Below are 25,502 nucleotides of genomic sequence, written 5' to 3' on the forward strand. Positions count from 1 at the left end.
TTATAGTTATTGTAAAGTGAATTATGGCATCTTGTGCAGTGGAGCACAGCCCACTCCAAATAAAAGCAGCTCAGCTAAAACATGGCTTGATGAGTTTTGTCCTAATTGCCCAACACACATCTGTAAAAATCACATCAACCTCTGTCAGTGTCATAAGCACAGCAGCATACACATCATGATAAGATGGGGAGTTATTGATTTGTGCGGCATTATTAGAGGCGGGTAGAGATCTGTAACTCTGCAGCAGCCTAATCACAGCTGAAGTCTTGACTGCCAAATTAATTGTGAAGCTAATTGCTGCAATAAGTAAACAGAACGTTCCAGTGTGAGACTCAAGTGCACTAAAACAACAGAGAAGTGAAGCACTTTGTTTCATGAACAAAGGCTGAACCAATAATGAGGCTGATTCCTCCACTGCAGGAAAAAGGTCAAGAGTTTCATCTAATCATGTTGCTTTTCACGACTCTGCTCAATGTCGGCACTGTTTCTGTCATGTCAGCTAACATTTCCTCACACGTGAATATTTGCAAACAATCAGAAACAAAAACAAGCCAGTGTTTCCTAGTTCATCTGTAGAATATGAAACTTTACTCTATGTTGTTATTTTTTAGAAAAATAATACAGCTGACATTGCACTCGAGTATAAAAAAACATTTTTCACTTTCTCACCTAACCAGAGCTTTGACTGTGGAGCGTACCACGCTGGACAGCAGGAAGAGAGGGGTGACCAGGATGTGAAACAGGGACAGAGAGGCAAAGGCCACAGCTGGGGACAGATCAGCGTCCTCAGAGATGTGAACATGAACCACAAACGTCTGCAGGATGAGAGAGAGGACAGAGCGGCCTGAAGTTAGTCTCAATGGCATGGATTTAGATCCATAAACCTGCGACATGATAACTTTTGATTGGCTGACAGTCATTCCTGGCCTGTTCAAGGTAAACTCCATCAAAGAGGAACAGAAGTCATTCTCGGGCTGTCACCATCAGGTTGATTTTGAACTTTTTTTTTGTTGTCATTTATGCTCGTCCCTCTCCTTGGTATCTGTCAGGCTTTTCTAATTTGTCATTGCTCAAGTCTACAACTATGAAGGACTTCTATAAATACAGCCAGGATTTAGTGCGGAGCTGTCAGAGAGCTTCAACGTGTCACTTGAAATCTGGACATCGTAGACGCAGGCTGCCATGCGTGCTCTCTCCTTCACACAGGAAGGAGTCAACAGGATGCACTCAGTAGTTATTAGATCTATTTGTAACAAGACACCTATGAGCAGAACACACCGAATCATTTACATTTAAATAAATTAAAGGTAGAAGAACTCACCGTCAGCACAGCTGCAATGGGAATAGCTGCATTCATAAAAACTGAAAGCAGAAAAGAAACAGGAGCATGTGATGGTGTTTTTCAGGACTTAGACTCATGAAAATAAACATAGAGAATAAGTATTTCTGGGCTAAACAGTCTCACAAAATAAGCAGTATTTTATCCTTGTCAACTCACAGACATTCTGTTAAAACATCACAAATTTGGAGGTTTCATTTCAGTTGAATCACTCTTGTCTCTTTGAAATTAAGTTTATACACAACTAACACCAGGAAGTATGTTTATAAAGCAAACACATTGCTGACCAATTATGTTTTTCTCTTAACATGATGAAAAATGTTATTAATTAATTAATTTACATAAGTGGGAAGTCGCAAAAATGTTGACACAGAACAGAACACAGAGTACTGACTGACGATGTGTTTCATGTTTCTTCTGGAACATTTAACCAAAGCATATTTGTTGCCTATACTTAACCACAGACCGAAGTCTGAACGTGTCTGCGAATGCCATATGGCAAGTAAATGCAATGTTTCATTCAGTCAAATAAAATTTGTTATTTTCAAATTAGTTCTTCGTAAACACAATTTCCTTGAGACAGAGTTGACTGAATGTTTATTTGGTTGTGTGAAGGATGAGAAAATTCAACATCCTTCTGGTGTCATGAAAACATTTCAACACCAATTAGACAAAAAAATACGTGGCTGCTGCTCAACCAGAAGTCTGCAAGTGCACACTGGGTAATCACAACATCCTGTATTTGGGTCTTGTAAGCTCAGTCAATAATTTGTTGCTCGTCAACTTCTCAACTTCTCTGACGCTGCATTGTTGACTGTAGAAGATTCAAAATGTCATGAAACATTATCTAAAATATTGTTTATAAGATAAAGAAGAAGCTCATCACTGCGGTGTCCTCTCTGTTAAGGGTGAATAAATATATTTCTACCATTGTTAAGGTTTTTTTTCAGTTCCATTACTCTTGTAAAATTGTCCAGGAGGAGACTACTGTACAATGACTCATTCCTCTTAAATCAGCCATTACAGATTTGTGAGTGTGGAAGAACAAAAAAAGGACAAAGAAAGATCGTAATCCATGTTAACTGTGTCTAAAACATTGTTATTCTCACACCCAGTCATTTTCACATTCATGTGTTGAGTTGCAGATGCTGACTGGACATGGTTGGCTCAATTTAGTTGAAATTACAATAGAAACACATTACTCAAGTTAATTGAGAAGCGCAAGGCTTTACACTACATCTCAAAAGTCAGTGTGTGCAGAAGAAACAAAGTGCCTTACTAGATATGGATGTGTACAGAGCAAAGGCCTGCAGACTGGTGAGCTCTTTGCCCCTGGTCTCCTCCACACTGTCACAGAAAATGTGTTCCCAAGCATACAACTTCAGCAATTTGATGCCCCTCAGCAGCTCATTGGTCTTCTTTAGACGCTCACTGGAGTATTCCTGCCAGTGCAAAGGAGGACTTTGATTATTCAGCTGTAATGTGACACATCAAGGAGAGACAGACTATAAGAGGTGCAGCCAGAGGGCAGCATGAGCATAGTCACCTCTACTTCCTGTGTTCAACTACCAATACAGACATCTAAGTGATCAGAGCAACATGTTTTTCTCTGGTATAAAATCATGCTCCTCAGAATCCTTGTCTTTGATTGGTCTTATCAATTGTAGCAACAGAAAAGCTTGAGGCAAGGTGAGCACATCGTGTGTAACTGAACATTTTGTTGTTTCTTCTGTCTGGATAGACTTGTGTGCCATCATTACATCCACTTCAGCTGGTATGATGTGGCAAAACTAATATTGACCAACTCTGTTTGCCAAGTCTTGCACAATCTCTTTGAAAGCTCAGAGGCCCCACACGTTAAGCATACTGTTTACAATTTATTTTAAAATGTGAATAGATTGTCCATAACCAGGTACTCTGGTTAAAATGTAGCCACTGCATTTACTTTCTCTGTGATGTATTGGAATAAGAAGTTTATAAAATCAATTCATCAAGATTCCAATGTAATTATAATGAAAGGATCTAAAGCTAAGCCTGCACAGTCTAAAGCTGCTAACAGCTCTGTGAGGCTGTAATGCCAAACTGTTGGACCTGATGATGATGCTAGATTCAATCATCTGAATGTCTGCAGCAAATTTCATGCTATTTCATGCTATAGAATTTTCAGTCGGAATCATAAGTGTCTGCTTCATGCTAGTTCTAGAGGAGAAGTCAGGAGGATTTATCCTCTGGAGATTATGAATGTCTGGCAATCCAGTCCAACATTTGTTGAGATATCAAGACCAACGTGGGGGACCAAACAGATCACATGCCTGTTCTGTTTGGCCATGAGCATGACTGAAATTAGATTAAAAGTAGTAAGAAACAGTACCGTATATGTTTGTAAAAAGCCAATAAAAATGCTCACCAGAGTGCTCTTTTGTGTTTGGGACAGCTTAGTGGCCACAAAATACTGTACAGGTGCTAACACAGCGATGACGGTCGCTCCAATCAAGGCACTGATTCCCAAGAGGTAGTAGAGCAGGATCACTCCCACAATAATCTGAGAGAGGCAGACACAGAGAGAGAGAGAGAGAGAGAGACACAAACACATCATATTAACCTTGTGGGGAGAAAAATGAGAATTATTTCCAAAGAGGCAGCCTACAGTTATGTAGTGGTCATCACTGACATGAAAGCAGTAATACCACAGAGCATCACTTCATGAGAAGCAGTGACCTTGAGCATAATAAGGGCAGACATCAGGTAACACGCATTAATATATGTCATACAAGATACATACAATGTGAAAACCTTATGTCCGATACCTGCTGTAAAAAAAGGAATGACAAATTAACACGCAAAGCAGCACATTCCTACAAGGCCCTAGATCTCAAAAACATCTTCATATCAGTCAGTAAGAACAATGAATTAAGAACAATAACACTTAAATATTCATGGAAATGAAGCTTTCCACATATCCCCACATAGTAACTCTCCCTCCTGCTTAACAACAGAGATGAGTAATGTTTCCACCTGTCCTTGGCTCATTTTCAGCCACCCACTGTCTTTGGCATCACACTGAGCACATGCAACACTCAGAAGCAGATGGAGATGAATGTGAGATTTCAAACTCCCGCACCTTTATCTGCCACTGGAGACGAGGTGGGTAAAAGAACAGCATGAAATGGCAAGTTTCTTTAGTAAAATGTCTATAAAGAGAACCACCTTTCCACAGCAGCTGCCTCTCAGGCGTGAGTCATATGTAACCACGGTATTTAATGACTGCAATGTAGAGTCATGGAGCCACCAACACTCACATGCTTTGTATTAGCCTCTTGCATGGATCACTCCTGATTTAAGAGTGTGTTGTCAAACTTCATGTTTCATATCGTGACATCCAATACCATTACTCCATCAAAATCTGCAAGACCACTTCTTAACTACCTCAGCATCTCAACATAAAAGATGAAGTGCTGTTGCTAATCAGCAATAAGTACAGTCTGAATTGATGTTAAAAAATTGTCCTGATGATGGTGCAAGAGAAAAAACACTGGGAGTCACCACAGTTGATCCTGAGGGGACCAGGAACATCTCTGTGGGTACCAACAGTGTGAACCACAGACAGAATGGCTAAGAAACAGGATAGGCACAACAATCTCCTCTTGATATGCACGTTTCTGTAATTGGTGATTATCTTATATCAAACCTGGTTAATAGTAGGAGCAGCTTTGAATTTAATGAACATTAAACAAGACAGGCTTGTTGAACAGAAGAAACAACTGAGCACATGAGCTAAATTAGCTGGCGGCCCAAGTCTACTGAGCCTTTGTTACATAAGAGACCTCTCTCACAGCAGACATTTTGGCTTGTCTTAGCATGAAAAGCACAGGTGGAATAGATAACATTTAAAATGATTGCAATCCATGTACATGGGCCCATTCCAGGGTCCCAGTGTTGTGAATGCTGGCTCACTGTCACAGCTTAGTGCGACACCGACTGGCCTACGAAACCGGTGCTTTTTCTACCAGGACAAGTGAAAATGTCAGATGTGAAAAGGGCATTGTAAGCTAAGAAGGGAAGCAAAATTCAGTACAGAGGTGGATACTAGAGAGAGATAACTGATAACTAATAACTATAACTAATGATAATAAAAAAATCCCTAATGTGTTGGGTGAGGGACAAATCTAATCAGCCAAAACATCAGCAGGCCTACATCAGACATTCAATTTCAAACATGAGGCTTGTAGATAAAGAGCCATTGAAAACAACTTCAAAAGCACAGTGACATGTCTTGTCAGGGGCCGGAGGCAGAGAGGGATAACTCACAGTTTGGGGCAGACAGGTGGGCACAGATGGAGAATACTAATGCAGCTCAGACCTAAGAAGAATCACCAGTAGTTTTACACTGCGAATGATGGATAGAACACAGCCTGTTTCTGTCTTTCATTCACAAATATAACATTATCATATTTTTACTGACAGTTTGTGTAAATATTTTCACAGTTTATTAGTTAATTTTGAACTATGTTTTTATTCACCACTGAATAGCAAAGATTTTTGTCCCTGTTTCTAATTGGAAATTAGAAAAAGTTCAAGTTATGGTGAAAAAAAAAATAATTTTGTATCTATTTATAATCAGGCTAAACTCATAAAATTACTAAATTTTGTGTTGTCTTTACATTGTGAAAATACAGAAGCGATCAGTCAAGCATGTCACGCAAATATCAAGCATGTTCTCTTTTTGTCTCTGTCATCTTTTTTTGTATTTCAAACTAATAAAGCACTTTTTTAATGCTAAAGAGAAACATATTCTTAGGACAAGGCTGCCTGCTTGCTGAGAATACTTTTCTATAAACATAAGGTGCCTAAACAATAATAATGAAGATAACAAAGAAGATAATCAGTGAAATAAAACCTCAATGAAGCATTAAAACACACACTATTTTGCTTTCTGTAAAAACAAATATTTTCAAAATAAAAAACAAAAAGAACTGGCTTTAAACCCTGAAACGCTGATTGGTATTAAATATTTCCATTCCACCACCAGCAAACCATTACACGACTGTTTCCTGCCTAAAATATCAATTATCAATAATATTTTCAAAATTCTGTTTTCTCCTGAGGATTTAATGGCATATGATTAACAACACTGATTATACAGTACTGTGTGTCATGAAATTCACGATTCACTGACAGGACGGGATTACAAACCATGAAGGTCAAAGGCTTGCAATCGACCGCACACATTTGCAGTGAATTCTCACAGGGGCTGCAACACCTGACACTCCTCACTTTTCAGCCTCCGCTCCTCTGTATTCAACCCTTAGTTTCCTACATAATCACAAAGTGAGTTTTGCCTTATAATACGAGCCTGATGGGAAACGACACAATGCACGCTATGATAAATATCAATAACGATAACATTCAGCACAGCACAGCACACAACAAACCGGCAGGGCCACAAACAACAAATAACCTGTAACAATGTTCAACACAAGCACAAGTGCAACATTACAGTGCAATGAAAGAGCAACACAAAAACAGAAAGGCAGCAAAATATCACACAATCAATGTAAAAACTTGATTAGTGGTGTGTGTGTTGAGGGATTACAGCGTTGCTACAGAGCCTATGCACATAACCAATACATGTAACCAAAAGGTAACAGTAGCAGACCACAACTTTTTCTGCTGCAGGTTTCTGATGCTGTTGAGGATTTGTGAAAGTGAAGACTACATCAAGGCTATATCCTTCTTAAAAACACATGTTAAACAAAGTCAGGTCTATTGCAGACCCTGTGCTCCATACAGTGGATTAAAAAATATAAAGACAGCAGCTACAGGGCAGTAGTTGTCTAATGGGAAAGGGTAAACTAGAAGTTGTTGGGTTAACTCAGAGCAAGCCCACTGTTGCTCTACATCAGAGTAAATGAAAGAATGTAAAGTCACTGTGAGGAATGTTATTAAAACATGATATCGTAACATGATCAGGATCACGTAGCACACATTCATCTAGTATTGCACAGCTGCCGTAGGTGGGTGAAATCTGATGCTGAACTATAAAACAAAAACCTAATGGGACAGTACATACCCAGACAGCAACTCAGATTAAACCTGTGTTTATGTTTCTTACCTGTACTGGCATGGCCCATAGGTTGGGACAGAGGAAGAAGAACCACATCAACTGGTTGGTATCTATGGCAACCAGGTTGCAGATCTGACCAACAGTTAACTCTCCCATGGACATGTTGGAGGTGCAAAGACGCATGATCTTGTTGTAGATTTTTGTCTGGAGAGAAAAACAAACAGTCAGATCCGCGTGGACAAACAGGACAACCTCAACAGACTGTCAAGGAGTTACATGTTACACGGAGACTTCTGTGAAATGCCATACTTGTATGGCCCCGCGCAGGTTGATGCCTGTTTCAATGGCCACATAGTAGGAGGCCTGGAGGAAGGTCCTCTGCAGGAGCAGGGCAAAGAAGAGCAGCACAGCCAGCACATACGCGTTCTCCAGAAACTCTTTGGAGGAAATGAAATAGATCCCCAGCAAAGTCATCTAGAGGGGGTAGGGGGGACAGGGACACAGAGGTATCGAACGGTTTATCATTGTCACCCAGGCATCTCGGCAAGGTCACTCACACAGGCTGAACTCTGCAGGATTAGATTTAATTCATAGAGTAGAATTTCAATTCAAATTTTTCCTGTTCATATTTTGAAAAGTTGAGGGTAACTGCATCCACTCAAAATGTATGACTTCCATTTCACAGCAGATGACAATATTTCATAAGAAATTCAATCAAACCGAACTGAAGTGGAGCCCTCAGAGTGTACCACACAGCTGATATTAATAATGTGAGAGTGGAAACCAAAGAGGAATGTGGCCCGGTTATGGGATACAGCATCTCCCTCAAGAACAAATTAATTCTGCATCAGGTAGGGATCACCCCCACAACCCCCGAAAGATTACAAATTATTGATTAGAAATGTGCCTCAAAACCACATCCACTTATCCTTGAAATCCTTCTCTGCTCTTTCTTATCCCACTCTCAAAAACACAATTCTCACTCTAAAAGACCCGGGAACAAGATCCTGCTGAAGTCTCATTAGATGTTTTACTAAGAGGCAAATTTCCAAGTCTTCAGTCAAACTGACATTTTCTTGGAGTGCTTGACAAGTCTTTGTGCCATTTCCTAATTAAGTTTGATATCCTACTGGCTTGCATCTTAAACGGATAATTGAAGAGTTATTCTTTCAGATGGATGCCTGAGTGGCTGTCTGATAAGGCAGCCTGCCGTCTGTGGAATTTAAGAAACCAAGACAGGGCAGCAGCAATAAGGCTCATAAATACTTGATGAGGACTAAATTAGTGCACCTTCAGGGCAGGTGTATTGGATAGAGAGGGCATCATTAACGTCTCAACAAACTGTAACTGTGACCTTTAAGAGCCTGAAGCTGTGTTTGTCTGTTTCCGAATGTCTGTCTCACTTTTCTGTTTATCTTTGACAGCTTTCCCATTTCTACACCACAGATTTCATCAGAAAGAGCTGAATTTTACCCAGAATTCCTACACCAACCATCGCTTAGACGTCATGTTTCCTGCTTCAGCACAAAAGTGTCACTGGCTTACAAATAAGATTCAACAAATGCAGATGAAAATTGTGATGTTTCTGCCGGTCACACTGATAGGTGTCATTTTGCTGTGAAACCTATGGTGAAAACAACACCAGAGCCAAGATACATTCTGTCAAGAGATGTCACTGTCACAGTTTGAATTATAATTACGAATGAATTATGATTACCATTTGTAAAGAAACATCAAAGGCCCCAATGACAAAATTTCCCACATTTCCCACGATTTCATGAGATTTCTGTCTGTGCTGGTCTGAACTGAGACACCCACACAGTACTATATCACGAGCTAAACTCTTAATATATAATAATAGCAAAGGATACTTCAACTTTAGTGCTGCTTTGTCATGAGTATTTCATTGTACTGTATACAAACACACTTGAGATTTGAAATTAAATATTCAAGACCTTTAAGACAGGATGTAGTGATACATAAATGAAACAAAAAAAGATCCCAAGAAAGTAAAACTGAAGATGTCTGTGAGGGGACTATGAGAAAAAAAACTGACAACTGTGACTGATGAAGAGATGAAAAATAATAATAATAATAATAATAATAGCAGCAGAAACAGCAGAAAATAAAATGACAAGCAGGTGATGGTTGATTTGTCATAAAGAAAACATGACAAAGTGTGACTGTAAGATTTTGGAGAAACTTTCAAAACTTAAACAGCAAATGATGAGACAACTTTTTTCCATTTCATTTCACTGATGCCACTGGAATAATTTATGCAACACTATGATCATTTTTCAAACAACTTTAAAATTATACAATACATGCAAACTCTGCATTTCTCTTCATATTCACTACCTGCAGTTTTGTACACAAACTCATGTAAATTATAAAGGTCACAAATAACTAGCAATAAAGAAGCCACAGAGTTTGTTATCCTCGTGTGTGTGGCAGTAAGGTTGACCCTCACCGGCTGCTGAATGGTGCGGTTGTCCTTGCTGATGTGGTGGACGATGCCAGAGATGCAGAGAGGACCGGCGAAGCCCAGCAGGTCGGCCAGGAAGCGGAATGTGATGCTAAGGATCAGAGGTCTGCCAAATGCTTTCCTCAAGGCCTGCCAGATCATCTTTGGGCCCTGGGGTGCAATGCCCTGAGGCCTCTGAGGGAACATAAAAAGAAAGGGGACAGAGGCAGAAATATATCAGGGTGCTGAGGGAATACATGGAGGATAAATGAATCACATTCAGATCCAGTTTTGTCTACTTGAACAAACTTGGATTACTAAAATCTAAATTACAAATATAAATCACCATCAGTGACATATTGCTTCATCTGTGTAATGATGATGGCTGCAGCTGAAGATAGGAGTAAACTGGGTGGTTATTTTTTTTGGATAGACAATTCATAACGCCAAACATTATACACGACTGTTTCTCTGTGGATCTCAACTGGCAGCACAACAAAGGAAAGATAAACCAGGTGGGACCGTACAGCCTTCTAACAAAGCCAGAAGAAGTATTTGCGTAAACACAACTAATGAACAGCTGGACTGAAACCTTTAACTGAAAAGACGGAGCACCACTGCAACAGAAACATGTAAAATGAGGTCAAGTTCAAGGTTTCTGTCCTCCCCAATGCTGCATCATCAGCAATGTGGCAAACGGCAAGCAAGTACAGATTTAGTGTTTTCAGATCCCTTCAAATCACCAAAGAAAATCTTAAGGCATTAAAAATTACTTTGACTTGTTAGACCACTGTTGCTCTATATCAGAGTAAATGCAAGAATGTAAAGAGAGTAAAGAGGCAGTCAAGAGCGACTGATCTTCTTTTACACTGATTAATAATGTCCAAAATATATTAGCTTCACAAACAACGTGACAGCTTGGTTTAATGCGTCAAAATAATGATGATCAGAGGAAAACATCTGGAATATCACAGTGCAGTAAACACTCCCATAACATTTTCATTGTGTGTGTGTGTGTGTGTGTGTGTGTGTGTGTGTGTGTGTGTGTGTGTGTGTGTGTGTGTGTGTGTGTGTGAACATGAGTCATTCTCAGAACTGTGAGAACAGACGTGACTATTATCATGTGCCTTCATCTTTCCATTCAAGCTCATATTGGACTTCAGCATTCATACAAAGCATGTCATTGCGTGCATCACACATACACACACCCACATGCAAACTAAACACACACATCTTTCTACCTTGGATTCAAACAAGACAGAAGGAGGACGTTTCATTCTCCCATACGCAGAGTGAAACTAGCTTCCCATGAAGTGCAGTGCTTTCACCCCCGCAGGGGTCAGGATGTCGCCTCGTTCACAGTAGAATGGGAACGACCCGGTGCCTCCAAGCTCTCCACTAAATGCCCCCCACCCCCCATCCACCACCACCACCTCCTCTCCACTGGGATCTCTCAGTCTCTCTCATCCCTCACTCCTGCCGGAAGGAAGTGGGGTTGTGTTCACACCGGACGCACACGCAGCAGTGACGAATATCTGTGACCTTCCAAACACTGGAAAACAATGACCCTGTAGAGGAGGCCCTTCACCTCCGACCCCTGACACGTGCTCCAAAAGTGCGACAGAGTGAGAGAGACGAAAGAAGGAAAAACACAACGAAACAGTTTGGACTGCATTAATAAGACAGGAAGAACACCGCCTCAGGGCAAGAGCAGTGACCCTCAGAGTGCAAAAAGACAGAAGGGACTAAATCTGTTTCATCAGACTGTTCAGTTCTCTACTAAATGTACTACATTATCAAAATCATCATATCATATGTCCTTGTAGGAATTTTGATTCGATGTATTTTAAACTTGCCCAGGTATCAGTTTCACCAAAAGAGGAACTGAAAAAGTTTAATTATCTAAGCTCTCAGGAGGACATGTTCTGCGGCGCTCAAATGGTAGCTATTACATTTTGGAACAACATTTTCTCATTTATAAATGAGTATGTAGTGAGTTTGATAATCACACTGAATTTCCATTTTGGTTTTACTTTGTTTAGCCACCACTTCATTGTTGTGCAAATTGGAAATGATTCAGAGTTTGCGAACCAGGATAATCAAGAGTTTGCTCAAAGGCACTTCACCATGAGGACAGGAAATGGAACCACCAGATCACTGCTAATCTATTGATGAGCATGTAACGGACCTGAGCTGACCAGCAGGTTGGAATCACTAAGCCACTGTGGTACCCTATTTTCTCCTCCTCCATTGCATATATGAGGAGAACAAATATTAAAAGCCCCCCACTGTATACACTAATGCAAAGCAAAACAAGAGAAATGACCAGACTTTAATCAAAAACATTGGACAGTGTGAATTTTTTGCTTATGTTTTTCAGAATAAACTTTCATCAACTTTACAGGACTAAGAATAATGAGTTTAAACATGAGTACATGCGTGTATGTTTAAGGGCAGTGTGACATTTCTCTGTTTACTATTGACTAATCATCTCTGTGACGTCTGAGTGAACTTTAACGGTCCCACTTCAGCAGGGCTGAGTCATCATGGGACAGAGATCAACGCTTTTATGAGAACAGCTGTATCAAGAAGTATTAAAAAGAAGTATTCAAGATTCCCAGATCACTTCATGCATCGCAGACACAAGATGTTAAGACAAGTGGACTTAAAAAAGTGAAGTGGGGCAATACGGAGCCAAACCAAAATTCTAAATTTAAAACTTGATTTGTGTCTTAGAGTGGGCGATCTAAGTTGATGATAATAATCACATTTGGAAAGAGAGAGATTTTTCGTATTTGTTAATCTGGTTTGGTCCAAATACGTCATCTTAAAATAACACAAGGACCCTCAACGTGCAGACATTTGCTAGATACAGAAACTAGAACTGATGGAACGGAGAAACAGCCCAGAATTAACACTCACTTTTTGCAAAATTGTGTTGCAGATCATCTTCCATTAATTTTCTTTTGCCATTTGCACCGCAGAAAAATCCACAATCATTTATTCAACACCACTGACGCAAGAATCTGAGTGAGGCCTTTGATTTTTGTCACATGTTTACAAGATCTCAAATCTCAAGAAGCACAGCGAAAACAGATACTAAACTTGGGGCTCAGTTTCTTTGCGAATGCGCATTGTGGAAAATAGCACAGCATATTCATTTAACATTTGCTTTTAACACTGTTACCTTTTGTCGACTGAATTAATGTTTAATGTGAACTGTGTGTCCTTTCATGATTCAGGCACCAGACAACAATCCAAACCAACAGCAAACAAAAGGTACACAAACCTTCTGGTCTTCAAAGGCCTTGCGTAGCTTCATGTAGTTTGTGAGGGCCCTCATTGCGATGGGCAGTTTGCCGATAACCTTGAGGTCGATGGGTCGTCTATGAGCGGAGGTGATGAAGGTGTTCATCCACCAGTAAGTGGCTTTGGACAACAGGTTGACGAAGGGCTGCAGGAAACGAACGCCGAGGTCCTGAAGGTCCTCGGGGGGCTTCACCTCGGTCGGGTTGGCAAAGCACATGTAGCGCTGTGAAGAGAGGGAGGGACAAACAGACAAGTTTGATTTATTATTTAGCTCTCTGTGTCATCTGCAATGACCTGAAGACCGAGGATGATTCTAGTGCAACCACTGACTCACTTGTGACAATATCTATGGAATTAATGGCTATAGTTTTCTCTATAGTGCCTGTCAGAGCTGCAACACAATGCATATGACAGTTTAACACACTATTATTAACTGGATTAATTATAACTGCTGAAAGATAAACTGCCTCTGTTAATTACAGGTAATCTGTCATCACTATAGCAATTGCTGAATCTTAGTAAAGCTTAATATTTAATGTGAATGTTCTGCTTTCGCAGTCATCAGACTACAGCTTTTACAGTTATGAAAAGTCAACAGAACACACAAGTGGTGCAGTGAAATTTAGCTTCAGAATATATTATATAAAGACAGAACAGTGAAGAACAGTCAGTGGGATGGTTTTATGAAAACTGGGTCAGTGACGAATGAATTACAGCATCCAAATAACACTATTTATGAACATCATTCTATTCTGTTTTCAAGGTTTTGTTTGAAAATGGGTCAAGACAACAATAATATTCACCAATTATTTTTTGCAAAATCATGTTTTGTAGTGTATTAATTAAATCTGATTAACCAAAAGGAAGGATTAGTAAGTGATGAAAATGTGATGCACACAAATCACTTCAGTAATATCTAATTATAACAATACATTTACAAAGATATGTTCTGATCATTTCTATTAAAGTCTTCCTTTAAAATGCACTGCTAAATGTACTTCATAACCATGATCCAGTAAAAATACTCGAATGTTTAGTCAGTGCACTTCAATAGACTGAGTGCCAGGCATGATGGTGGAATCCCTTTGTTTGCTGTTCGCAGAGTGAGATTCAGTAATAGATGTGTGCTCAGTGCAGAGGTTAACAGAGACAAACACCCTCTGAGCTGTCCAGAGTGTATATAAGAGTGGCATTTTATCTGTTGTAGGTAACTGTCACAAAAGAGTAAAAGGGAAAATGTCAAAAACTGAATAATAAAAAGAAGCACCCATGGCTGGTTTGCTGTGCAATCACTACAACAAAGTCAAATAAAAAAAGAAACAAAAAATTGACTCCTCTCAGAATCATTTTCACAGATATTGTTAATCCCATTTCAGTCAGTTTAATTTGTCAGTGGACTGATACACATTTCAACAGGTATGAGCCAGATGGCAGCCAGAGGCTCTTATCGTCTGTTTCATAAAGCTGAGACAACTTGACCTTTGCCTTCAATGCAATCATCTTTTTAAAAAAAAATAAAATAAAAAATTCTAGCAGCATGGCTCTGTGGATGGATGTCAGTCTGTCAGTTGGTTCATCACTTTGGTCCAGACTGAAATATCACAGCATCCCTGGACCTTTCATTCAGGTTTCATTCAAGACTAAATGTTATACATGTGAAACTAATTACATTCCCACCAGTTATTTAGTGCTAATTAGCAAATGTTGGCACACTAGCATACTAAACTAAGATGGTGTCCATGATAAAGAAAATATCTGTCAAGCATCAGCATATTAGCACACTAACATTTAGGTAAAAGCACTGCTGTGTCTCAAGTGCCGTCTCATGGGTTACCAGAGTGGCTGTAGACGCTTGTTGCATTTTCTTTAGGCAACCAAGTTTTTTGGCTTCTTTCTACAGATTTTTAATGTAAAAAGTGATTAGTATATTTTACTCAAATTATCACTTTCAATAAAACTAAGTGAAGAAATGTAGGGATTTAAAATAATACTGTAACACTTTTGAAACAGGCATGTTACATTATCCCAACATCATATTGTCTGCTGACATTCAAAAGAAGCAGGTTTCATTGGGCAGTATTTTTACTGTCTTCCAAAGGTGCTATCACCGCTTTCACATACATCAACAAGAACGTGACTTTCCTAACTCAGCATGTAGTGACATGGAAAAACAAACATGTAGCATCACTGGATTTGAATCTATTTTAAACTCACCCTGGGTAACTTTGATCACTGACCAACTGGAGCCGTTTGCATTTCAGACTAAAAGAAGGAGAGGTGACTGAAGCCAACCAATCAGATGGCTCTACACATGACTGCACGCACGTGACCACACAAGCACACACACACACACTCACCCTGCCCAGGATGACATTGATCTCCACAGCTAGTAGGAGCCCATACAGCAGCACCAGCAGTCCAGTGATGCAGTAGCGTAGTTGCCGGGGGCCGATGCCGTGCTCGGTGTACTTGGCAAACTTGATGGTCTTCATGGTGAAGGCCAGCACCCAGTAGATCAACAGGGCTGAGGAGGTTTAGCAGTGATCAGAGAAACAGCAAATCATTAGACAAGCCAAAAGATATATAGTCCAAATGAAGTCAGACTATGCTAGAAATGTAATGTTTGTCACCAGTACTAAACCAGTTTATCTGAAACTGGATTTGAGCAATGTTGAATTTGAGCAAGTTTATTTAATCTCTTGTTTTCTTGTCCTTTTAACAATTAACTATAATTTACTGTATCTCTCCTTTTTTTCACCACCCTCTGCTGCCTTGTCTTTTCCCCTCAGATGTCAACAGCAACAAGTCAGCAATGTGTGTCTAAGGGGAAATACTGACAGGCCGATTCGGAAAACAGCAATAAAAAATGAGAACTGTGAGGGAAACATAACAGTGATGGTAACAAGACCCTCCACTCTGACTCTGCTGCAGGCTCATTATGTGGCAGCATGTAGGTGAATAGCAGGGTCCAGATTTATAGGATTCATTTCTGTTCATGCAATGATGAACCCAGCGCTGCTCTGCCACTTCCCTTGAGAGGCTGGCTGTGATATGGAGACCTGAAAGGCAAAGGCGGCTCAGCGACGTGATGGGACTAGAGAGTAAAGCATCGTGAGATGAACACACATGATTTAATGATGCATGAGGAGAAATGGAAAGCTAACAGTCCAAGAGAAACAACATGGCGATCATTACAGGAGCAAACATAGGAGTTAAATGACATAAACTAATGGCCTGAGGTGAATGGTGATGTTGATGTGAAACAAAGGTCATCGGTGCCTTTGCAAATAGATAAAAACAAGCAGTCAATGTTCTGATGTATTTCTTATTTTACAAGAAAACCATGGGCATGATTTATTGATTCTTACAGATCGTAATAAAAATAAATAATGATAAAAATAACCACATGCAAATTATATTAAAACAAAGATTATTTTACCTGAAACTCATTTTCTTAATGAAAGGGGACAATTAATATCTTCCCAGAGAAATACAATTACACTAGATGATATTGCCCTCAATCATTTTGCAATCTTATCAGAAGGTAATGTGCATTGTTGCATTGTTGCTGTTGCCATGTTGTAGAATTATATAATCCTGAAGAGATCATGAAATTTGAATCCTAAAAGTTCAAAGGATTAACAAGGGTCAGTTTTTTATTGCATTCTTTGATTAATCCAGGCATTACAAGTCCTTATCACTATTCAACAATGTTTTCTTAAGACTTCAAATTCCACTAATAATACAGAAATCACTCTACAAAAACCTTGAAATCCTGACCCAGAGATGATCCTACCCAGAGACCAACAGTGAAAGCTATGAGGGGGTGCAGTCTTAAAGATTTGTATTCAGTAAACCTCAGTAAGTAAAGGAAAACATACGAATGAACAAAGCTGAAGGTTAGATTACTGTACCTATTAGTAATTTGGGGAAGTTGGAGGTCTCAATGTTATGATAGTAGATAATAGAGGTGATGCCAGCCATGAAGGCCAGACCTGCAGGCATGTACAGGTGAAGATGGAGGGATTGGCTGAACCTGCAAATGAACATCAGATACAGGAGAAAAACAGTGTAAGTACAAAATGATACAAATGTATAACACTGATGAGCCAAAGTACCATGAACATCAGGTTAGCTCACTAACCACTGTGGCTACTTATTCTGTCTTTTTTTACATTCATGTCATTACATAGTGGATGTAGAAGTGATGAACCTGTAAATAAAAAAACACATTTGGCAGGTGCTTCATTAAGCATGTACTACACACACAGAGACCCTCACAGAGAGACATAAACAACCACGTCAAGCTCTTCACTGTACTGAAGTCAGTGTGAAAAGCCCAGTGAAGTAGCAAACAGATGGAGAGCTCTTCTCTTCACTTCAGTAACAATTACTCAAATGCAGTCAACCGCCTCCAGTCTGCAGAAATGGCTGATAAACAGTCATCGTGAGTGTTTACTGGACCCTGTTACACATGGACTCCCTGCATTAGTGCCTCTTTGTGACATGTAAGCTCACATTTACTTCAGCAACAAGCTCATGAGCAAGCAGGTTTAGAAACAGATGCTGAGTTGGAAGGTGGTGGAAGACCAAACATACTGGAAATACGTCCATATTGGCATTTTTATGGCAGAGCTTCACTGGAGCGTTATTGGTGCAAGTTTAATGGTTTTATATTGCGTGGCTGAAAAAGCTCAGCCAAAACACCACTGGCACTGCCAAATGTAACTCATTTCCTTGGTTGGCAGCAATCTCCACGCCATTTGTTAGTAAGATAAGACAGTGTACAGAGCTTCACTCTCTCCGGCTTCGCAGCAGACCACTGCACATTACTACTGTCTCCCTCACACAACTATGGACATGAAATATCAAGTAAAAAATATGTAAGTGTTAATTGCAGATGATTGTATCCACCTGCCATCCCAGGTGTAAAATAGCTTCTGATTAGATGATAATTTTAAATCAGTAATACTGTCACACAACAATGAAGCAGAAATGGCAAAAAACTACAGTGTGGATCATTGCTGGTTTTATCTGTTCATCATACAATACATACACTGTGGTCTTGAGATTCATTGTAAAATGAGTAACAGGAACTTTCAAAGGTTAGTAAATGAATACATTTTTTTCAAATGATTGTTGATAGAAACTTATGGTCACATCATCTTTGTCAGAAGTTCGTACCCATCAGAGACGATGCCCTCTGCAATCTCGCAGACGAGGATGAAGAGCAGGACAAAAGTGAGCAGCCAGCGCAGGTTGTGACCAGGAAAGTGAAGCCAGGTGCTGTGGTGGATATGGACCTTTGAACTCTGGCTGCCCCAGCCTCAAACAGGAGACAGGAAATGAAAATTATCAGCTCTGTGTCACTTTAAATACACAGTCAGGGGCAGGAAAAGAAAACAGACTCATCAAATCATCTGCACAGAATCAGATAACGTAAAGATTGACAAATCTAGATATTGTATCAGTGACTGTGAATTGGCTTGAAAATTAATCATAATTTAAAAAGCAACGCAGTAAACAGTCTTGATTTAGTGCTTACTGCTCCCAGTGGAACCTTGAACATCATGACAAAGTGCTCTCATATGCATAAGCAAGACTGGATGACTAACAGAAGGGAAGCTCAAAGGATGGATCTGCTGGGGGTAATGGCAGCCTGCCAGAGTCTGTTAACTATTCACAGTTCAGGAAACCAGTTTGTAATCACCTTCATTACTTTGCTCAGTGCTTGGCAGGCAAGTGAGTGAGAGTGGCTGGACAGCAGCTGGACTTACACCTTACAGTCAATTGTTTTGGCTCTTTTTGTAGCTGCAACTTTTGTCCTTCACTTTACTTTTTTTTTCAATTCAGACTGTACTATAACAACGACTCAGTCATCAAATTACAAATGTAATTATTGTGAGTTATTGCTGCCATAAAACACATCTCTGCTGTTCAAATTATGTTACTGACACCTCTGCTGTTGGCACCTTCCCTGTTGGGCAGTTTATCTCTATGAAGTGTTGGCACAGTCTGGCAATCTCACACGCACACACACACAGATACACACAGGTCTTGTTTCCATTACTTCTGGTCACATTACATAGACTTACATTAATTTCCTGGCGGCTTAAAAATAAAAAAAAACAAAAACATTCATGGAGGCAAACACAACCTTGTGATTCTTCTGAACAAGACAAGACAAATAGCTGGTTTACAGCCATGTTAGCATCTCTGTGAGACTGTAGAAAAGACAATGTTAACATGCTAATGGGGCTGATGGGAATATCATTCAGGTGCTAGACTTCTTACTGGCACAAGAAAACATCCCATCACTCCAACACTTAAATCACTTTACTGGCTTCCTGTTCAACAAGGAATTAATTTAAAATCCTTTTATTGGTTTTTAAGGCACTAAATGGTTCAGCTTCCCAATATGTTTTGGACCTGCCAATTGAGTATAATACCATGAAGGTCTTCAGACCCTGGCTTTTTGGGTGCACCCAGAATAGGATCAGGAGCTGGTAAAGGTGTCTTAGTTAGTATGCACCTGCACTTCAGCCTCATGAGGTGTGATCTATAACAACTGCATCTATATTTAAAGCTAAACTTCAAACTGGTCTGTTTTATCAGGTCTATGAACAATGTCGGTGTGGTCTGTATAAACATATGTTGTATTTACCATTTTGTGGGGGTCTGTGTTGCATATGCTTGATGTTTTTATGTCTTTTTTATATAAAGCACAATTAATTTCTTTGTAATGAAATGTGCTCTTCAATAAAGCTGCCTTTTCTAAACCAAGTATTGGTTACTAGGCTAGTTACAAAGGTAAAGGATCACCAAATGATTACAATTCACTTTAGGGTTCATGAATGTCATTAGTTCATCCACGAGCTGTCAGACTAACTGACAAACAAGCAAACAGACAGACAGACAGACAGACAGACAGAGAAGAATTGCCACAGAAGAGGGCTTGTCATCCAAGCACATATAATGGAAAAGCTTACTTTAAACACCTTGAAACACACAAATCACAAACAAACAAAACTTTGAAAAATGTGTCAATACCTGCAGACATGTAAGCATGCACAGACGTGATTTCAGAAACAAGCAAAATGGAATGAATTTGGAGTATGTGTGCTACTAAGGAAGACAATGTCTCTTTGTGTTGGACATAATAAGGCAGGTTGCATCTTCAGTGAACAACAGGAACACAGAGTCACTGTCAAACCAGTCACATGGTGAGACAGAGTGTTGTCGTATTTGACAAAAAAGGCTCCAACTGCTTTCAAATATCAGTCACTTACACTTACACACAAACACACGTTGACATCAGAGGACAGATGATGAGGCGAGAGTATGTGTGACTGCAGACGCAGAGTGTGTGCAGCAACGAAGAGCTGCTCTGCTACACACTGATGGTGACACTAATAGAATGGCCAGCAGCCAGGAAGGGGAGCAGAGGAGGTGTAACCTAACGCCAGCATGGTGACATCTGCCCCTGTGCACTACATTTCATCAGAAGAGTCACAAGAAGAAGAAGAAGGATCAAGAAACATAAAGAAAGTCTCAAGAAATATGTTCTTGTGTGCTGCCACGCTCAGGAGAATCATGTTTCTACTCTTGGCTATACAACTACCAACACAAAAAAACCAAACATATTTTCCTTCTTACTTGTGAGGTTATCATCCACAGATTGTTTTGTCTCCAAAATGTGGCAACACATATCAGCTGTAGAGATGCCTCCCTTCTCTCTAACATATAGCAGAATTAGAGGGCGTCCACAGACACTGTTGTGAGCATTTTCACGCAAGAACTATTTTCTTTCGTGTCACCAGAATGAAAACAGTGAATTAGCCAATGAAGCTAACTAAGGCAGCTAACTAGCTAATATTTATATCCTGCATTGTCATAAGCAGTTGCCTTTTGTCCATGACGAGATGCATTTTTCCTTCTGCGCTGTCATGCAGTGTAGTTCAGTAGAGAGAAAATAGTTCCTATGTGCTAAAAACAAAGCCTGTGGGAACCAAAACAATACAGATGGATAAATAGCACTATAGGAGGAAAAATATGTATTTTTATAATTTTGGGCTAAACTGCCCCTTTAAGTGTATTAAAGTGTGCAGATAACACATTTAAGCTTCCCCTCCTGAAGTTGCACTGACACATTTGAGTGTGTGTGTGCTGGGTGTGTGATCTGTGCAGGAAGGTGTTGTGCATGAGGAGGCTGAGGACCTCACCTCCCAGCAACACTCACCGATGAAGAGGATAGGAAAGGTGATGAAGAGGAGAAAGACGTGTGGCACCACATTGAGCGCATCCAGGAAACAGCCGTTATTCAGAACCCCACCGTCCACGTTGTAGGCTGCCGAGTTATTCTCATTCCCACAGAATGCCAAGGACATGGTGGAACCAGGACTCTGCAGGAAACCGGCCGGAGGAAAAGGAGGAGGAGGAGGAGCAGAGACAAAGGAAAGACAAAGAGATTTTAAACATAGGCTCTCAGAGCATGTCGTATTTCCAAAAGGAACGCTGATGCTAGATCAGTAGATTCTGGAAATTCCCAAAGTGACCTCCTTCCTGCTCCCTCTTGAATCCAGTTCCCAAATATCAGATCCAAGGAAAGAGAGGAGACAGAGGCAAACAGAGAAGGAGGGAGAAGAGGTCAGAGGCAGTCACTGACAGGTGCAGATCCCTCTCTTCTCCGACAGTCTAAGCAGCTTTCCCGGCCATGCTGGTGAGATACATCTGCGTCCCATCTGCCTGTAGTCCTCAGACATCCTCCGAAACTGAAGCTTCACTTGTGCACGGCGCTGCACAGCTCCACTGGAATGTATTCAGTCATGTTCACACATACAAGCAGGCACATACAGCGAGAGCAGCGGTGGCATTCTGCAGTGCACCTGCTATTCCTGTCTCTTTGCAGACGAGAGCTCAAAGTCGACCTTGGAAGAAGAGAGAAGAGGGCGCAGAATGTGCAGGAAGGGTGGAGGACTGAGCTACAGAGCCGCTAAAGGTAGGGGGGCGAGGGCAGGAGGGAGCCGTGAATGAAGAGGAGAGAGAGAGAGAGAGCGGACAGAGAAGGGGGCAACAGCTGCTGAACGAGCAGCGCAAACGTCACACAAAGGTACGTGTGAAGCATGAGCAAGCGCTCTAATCTAAATCCCAGCACCACGTTTCCAGGAATTACATAACTCTACCTACAAGCGCTTTAAATTAAGAAAGAGCAATGTGGTGAGTCAATAACTAGGCTGCACACATGAAAAATCGAGCCATGAAATATTAATCAATTTCCAGGATGGATGCACTGTGCGACTGCTCCTGCAGGGAGAGATCCCGCTGCAGCCACAGAGCAGCTGACTTGCTCAGAGGGATCAGCAAAGAGCCACATGACAGCAGATTTTGATAATCCATGTATAAATGGCAACAGACTGATGGCCTTTTCTTGGTGGTTAAAATGATTTGCGCTTAATTCAATCTATGTCATCGCGACCCTCATGTAATAACGCAAAATAGATAAGCTTAAATGTAATGAGCAGTTAACACTAGTGTTTACACACACAGGCACCCTGTAATACAAAACTACAGTGAAAGATCATGTAATCATCAGTTCTTAAGTTGTTATGAAAATGTGGTCCTGTTCTCACAATAACATTAAATACCGACATGTTTAATCTGTATAAAAGTTTCACTTTCACTTCACTTTGAATAAAAACCTATCCGGTATATTCTCTTCACAAAAAAGCTTAATTATCTTGTTAGAATCTTTGAAATGACATGTACTACTTCTCTTCCATTAAAAATCCAGAATCTATAAATATAAACCAGAGTGCAACAGTGTTTATGCACAGGAGGCTTCAAGTTTCCACATCGCACTGGTCTAAGTGGAATATTGCAAAGCAAGACACAAAGCTGAATGGGACATAAATATACATGTGGTGTAGCTTCATATATAAAACAGGCAGAATAGAAAGGTTTGGATAAGTCTGGAGCGATGGTGGCAATATGAACCTATTTAAACCTTTCATCTTGTAAGAGGCTGCAGTAGGGAAATTGTGCAGTTCTGATATTCATTGAAGATCAAAGGGCTTTTTGGAAGCAATAACATGTATAGAAAAGAGACAATAGGTATGGCTGAAAATGAGGAAGCTCCACTTAATCTTTCCTTTCAACATCCAAGACGAGGAGTTCAAAGCAAAGACAGTCGTGTCTACTCACTTCCTGTCACACGTTAACTATACTCACACCAACTGACAGCACAGCGTTTTGGATACATTAAGCTAAGGAGACTAATGTGTCCACAAACAATCATTAATCTGTTAATCACAGACCAACGAGATCTATCAGAAGATTCTTCACCAACTGAATGAGAATGGATTTCATCTTGGAATATACTTCCAGCACCAATGCCTCAGCCAAAGATAAACATCTTATCATGCAGCTGGGATAACTGGCCAAGTTCTAGTTCTGCAGTGGCCTACATCAGAGATTAGCCCTGTCCATCACTGCATTGCCTGGGGAGAGTTGAAGCATTAGTGTGTGTAGAATAAAAGAGGATGAGTGAAAGAGCAGCAGCCACTCAAAGAGACTCTTAGAAATGAAAAAATAACATTTGAACAACAGGAACTTAAGACTGGATTACACAGCTGCAGGGCTTATGGTAAAAATAAGGAGCAATGCATGTTTAAAATCATTAAAGATCAGAACAACCCCAAAACAACTTCACTGTTATGTAGTGACATTAGTCATATCCATATAACGTCATATATAACAACAGATACTGACAGATGCCAACATTTTGCTGGTGTGTGGGAGTAAAGTGAGGGTAAGAGGCGAGTGATGAATCATGTTTCTATGTGAATCTATCTTGTACAGGTCTCTCTCTCTCACCTACTCAGAGAACGAAAGCGGAGGGAGGCACTGACTGTGTTTCAGCTCATCTTTTATAAAAATGCCCTCCATGTGGCTGTGAGAACGTGTTTCCACAATGCAGCAGGGCGGCCGCGAAACCAGCACATCCAGTATTTCACACTCTCCTGTAATTTGTCCAGAATGAATCCCAGGGATCCTCTTATGATCCCATCAGGGTGGACAGAAAGATTCCTTGACCAACTGTGACTGACATGACCTCATTAGTTTCTGCATCCAACCCGGATCTGTAAAATTATGTATTCAAATGAAAATACATATATTATTATGTTAGTGTAACTGGGGGACGCTTCGTGACGCCAGCACTATGCTGTGCATGCTGCAGAAAAGCCAAGAGAGCAGTGCATCTTACTATTCAAAGACAAAGTATCGATCTGAGTGAATGACCAGGTGACACAGCCAGCATCACTTACCGGTTTATATCGTGAGATCATGGTGTTTCAGCGGCGTGTCCCAAAACGATCCTCAGCCCTGTCACATCCGTCTCCTGGATGTCAAAAATAAGAAAAGGTGCAAAAGTCTCCCAGATCTCTCATGTGCTCAAACTTGTCGCTGTCCTACTTTGTTTGACAAGTGGCCACCCAACCGCAGGCGGTGGTTTAAAGGTTGGAGGCGGGGAGAGCTGTCCACGGTGCTGAACCCGGGTACCGAGGAGGAGGAGGAAGGTGAAGAAGACGGCTGATCTTCCACCCAAGGCCTCCTCTCTCTGTCATGAACCGATAGGCGAGGAGGGGAGCTGGGTGTGTGGGGGGGGCGGTCATCAGAACCGGTCGATGCGACGCTGAAACGCGCAGCGGACAGCAGTCACGTATGCCATCATGAACCGACAGTGGATTACTGCACAGATCGGTTATGTAACAGTGAAGAGAGATGCTGCACAGAAAAGCTTCACACGCTCGGCTTCTCTGGTTTCTTTTTCATTGATGATGACTAAAGAAATGGACATTTGTCATAATTAACTCTGAGAATAAATCTGATCCAGGTCCCTCTAATGATATTCAGGTTCATTTAGATTAGATTAGATTAGATTTAGATTTAGATTTTGGACTCAGCTGTGTCTCTCATGTTCAATGAGTAGCTTGGTATTCAAGGAGCACTGTTGCCCCCTGTGGACATTTAATTACAAAACTGCATGGCTCCCCATGCTTGAAGTAAGTCGATGCAGAACCGGTAAAAACAGCAGACAGGAGAAAACCGTGAGCAAAGTCATGATACGGGAGGGCATCTTTGTTTACCTCAAGCTCCTTTGAGAATATTTCTAATCCACTTTGCACAAGTTTGAAGAAATTGTACATTTTTTCAGTCGTGGACACAAATGATTTTTTCTTAAAATTGATTTAGCCTCATTTGGTAAGAAAATGCTATGACAGGAGCTGGTCTCCATATCTCCACCTATAAAGTCTATACTCAATTTT

General features: G+C 40.5%; 1 protein-coding gene across 2 annotated transcripts in view; it reads right to left on the bottom strand.

The window, feature by feature from the left end:
• Positions 1-24,775, bottom strand: part of abcc8 (ATP-binding cassette, sub-family C (CFTR/MRP), member 8) — a 52,423-nt gene extending 27,648 nt beyond the window's left edge. Inside the window, exons 1-13 of one of the 2 annotated variants that reach the window (XM_046394677.1) lie at positions 24,501-24,775; positions 21,416-21,578; positions 18,361-18,502; positions 17,091-17,212; positions 15,534-15,700; positions 13,157-13,399; positions 9,874-10,062; positions 7,713-7,877; positions 7,452-7,607; positions 3,747-3,881; positions 2,619-2,781; positions 1,322-1,362; positions 670-815 (exon numbers count right to left, since the gene is read on the bottom strand). In XM_046394677.1, the coding sequence (XP_046250633.1) occupies positions 670-815; positions 1,322-1,362; positions 2,619-2,781; positions 3,747-3,881; positions 7,452-7,607; positions 7,713-7,877; positions 9,874-10,062; positions 13,157-13,399; positions 15,534-15,700; positions 17,091-17,212; positions 18,361-18,502; positions 21,416-21,578; positions 24,501-24,521 (1,853 nt within the window). In that variant the 5' untranslated portion in view covers positions 24,522-24,775. The remainder of the gene's footprint in view (positions 1-669; positions 816-1,321; positions 1,363-2,618; positions 2,782-3,746; positions 3,882-7,451; positions 7,608-7,712; positions 7,878-9,873; positions 10,063-13,156; positions 13,400-15,533; positions 15,701-17,090; positions 17,213-18,360; positions 18,503-21,415; positions 21,579-24,500) is intronic. The other variant, XM_046394676.1, reaches the window with a different exon arrangement.
• Between the last annotated feature and the right edge of the window lie 727 nt (positions 24,776-25,502).

The sequence above is a fragment of the Scatophagus argus genome, chromosome 7 (genome assembly GCF_020382885.2).
Source record: "Scatophagus argus isolate fScaArg1 chromosome 7, fScaArg1.pri, whole genome shotgun sequence".
Taxonomy (NCBI): Eukaryota; Metazoa; Chordata; class Actinopteri; family Scatophagidae; genus Scatophagus; species Scatophagus argus.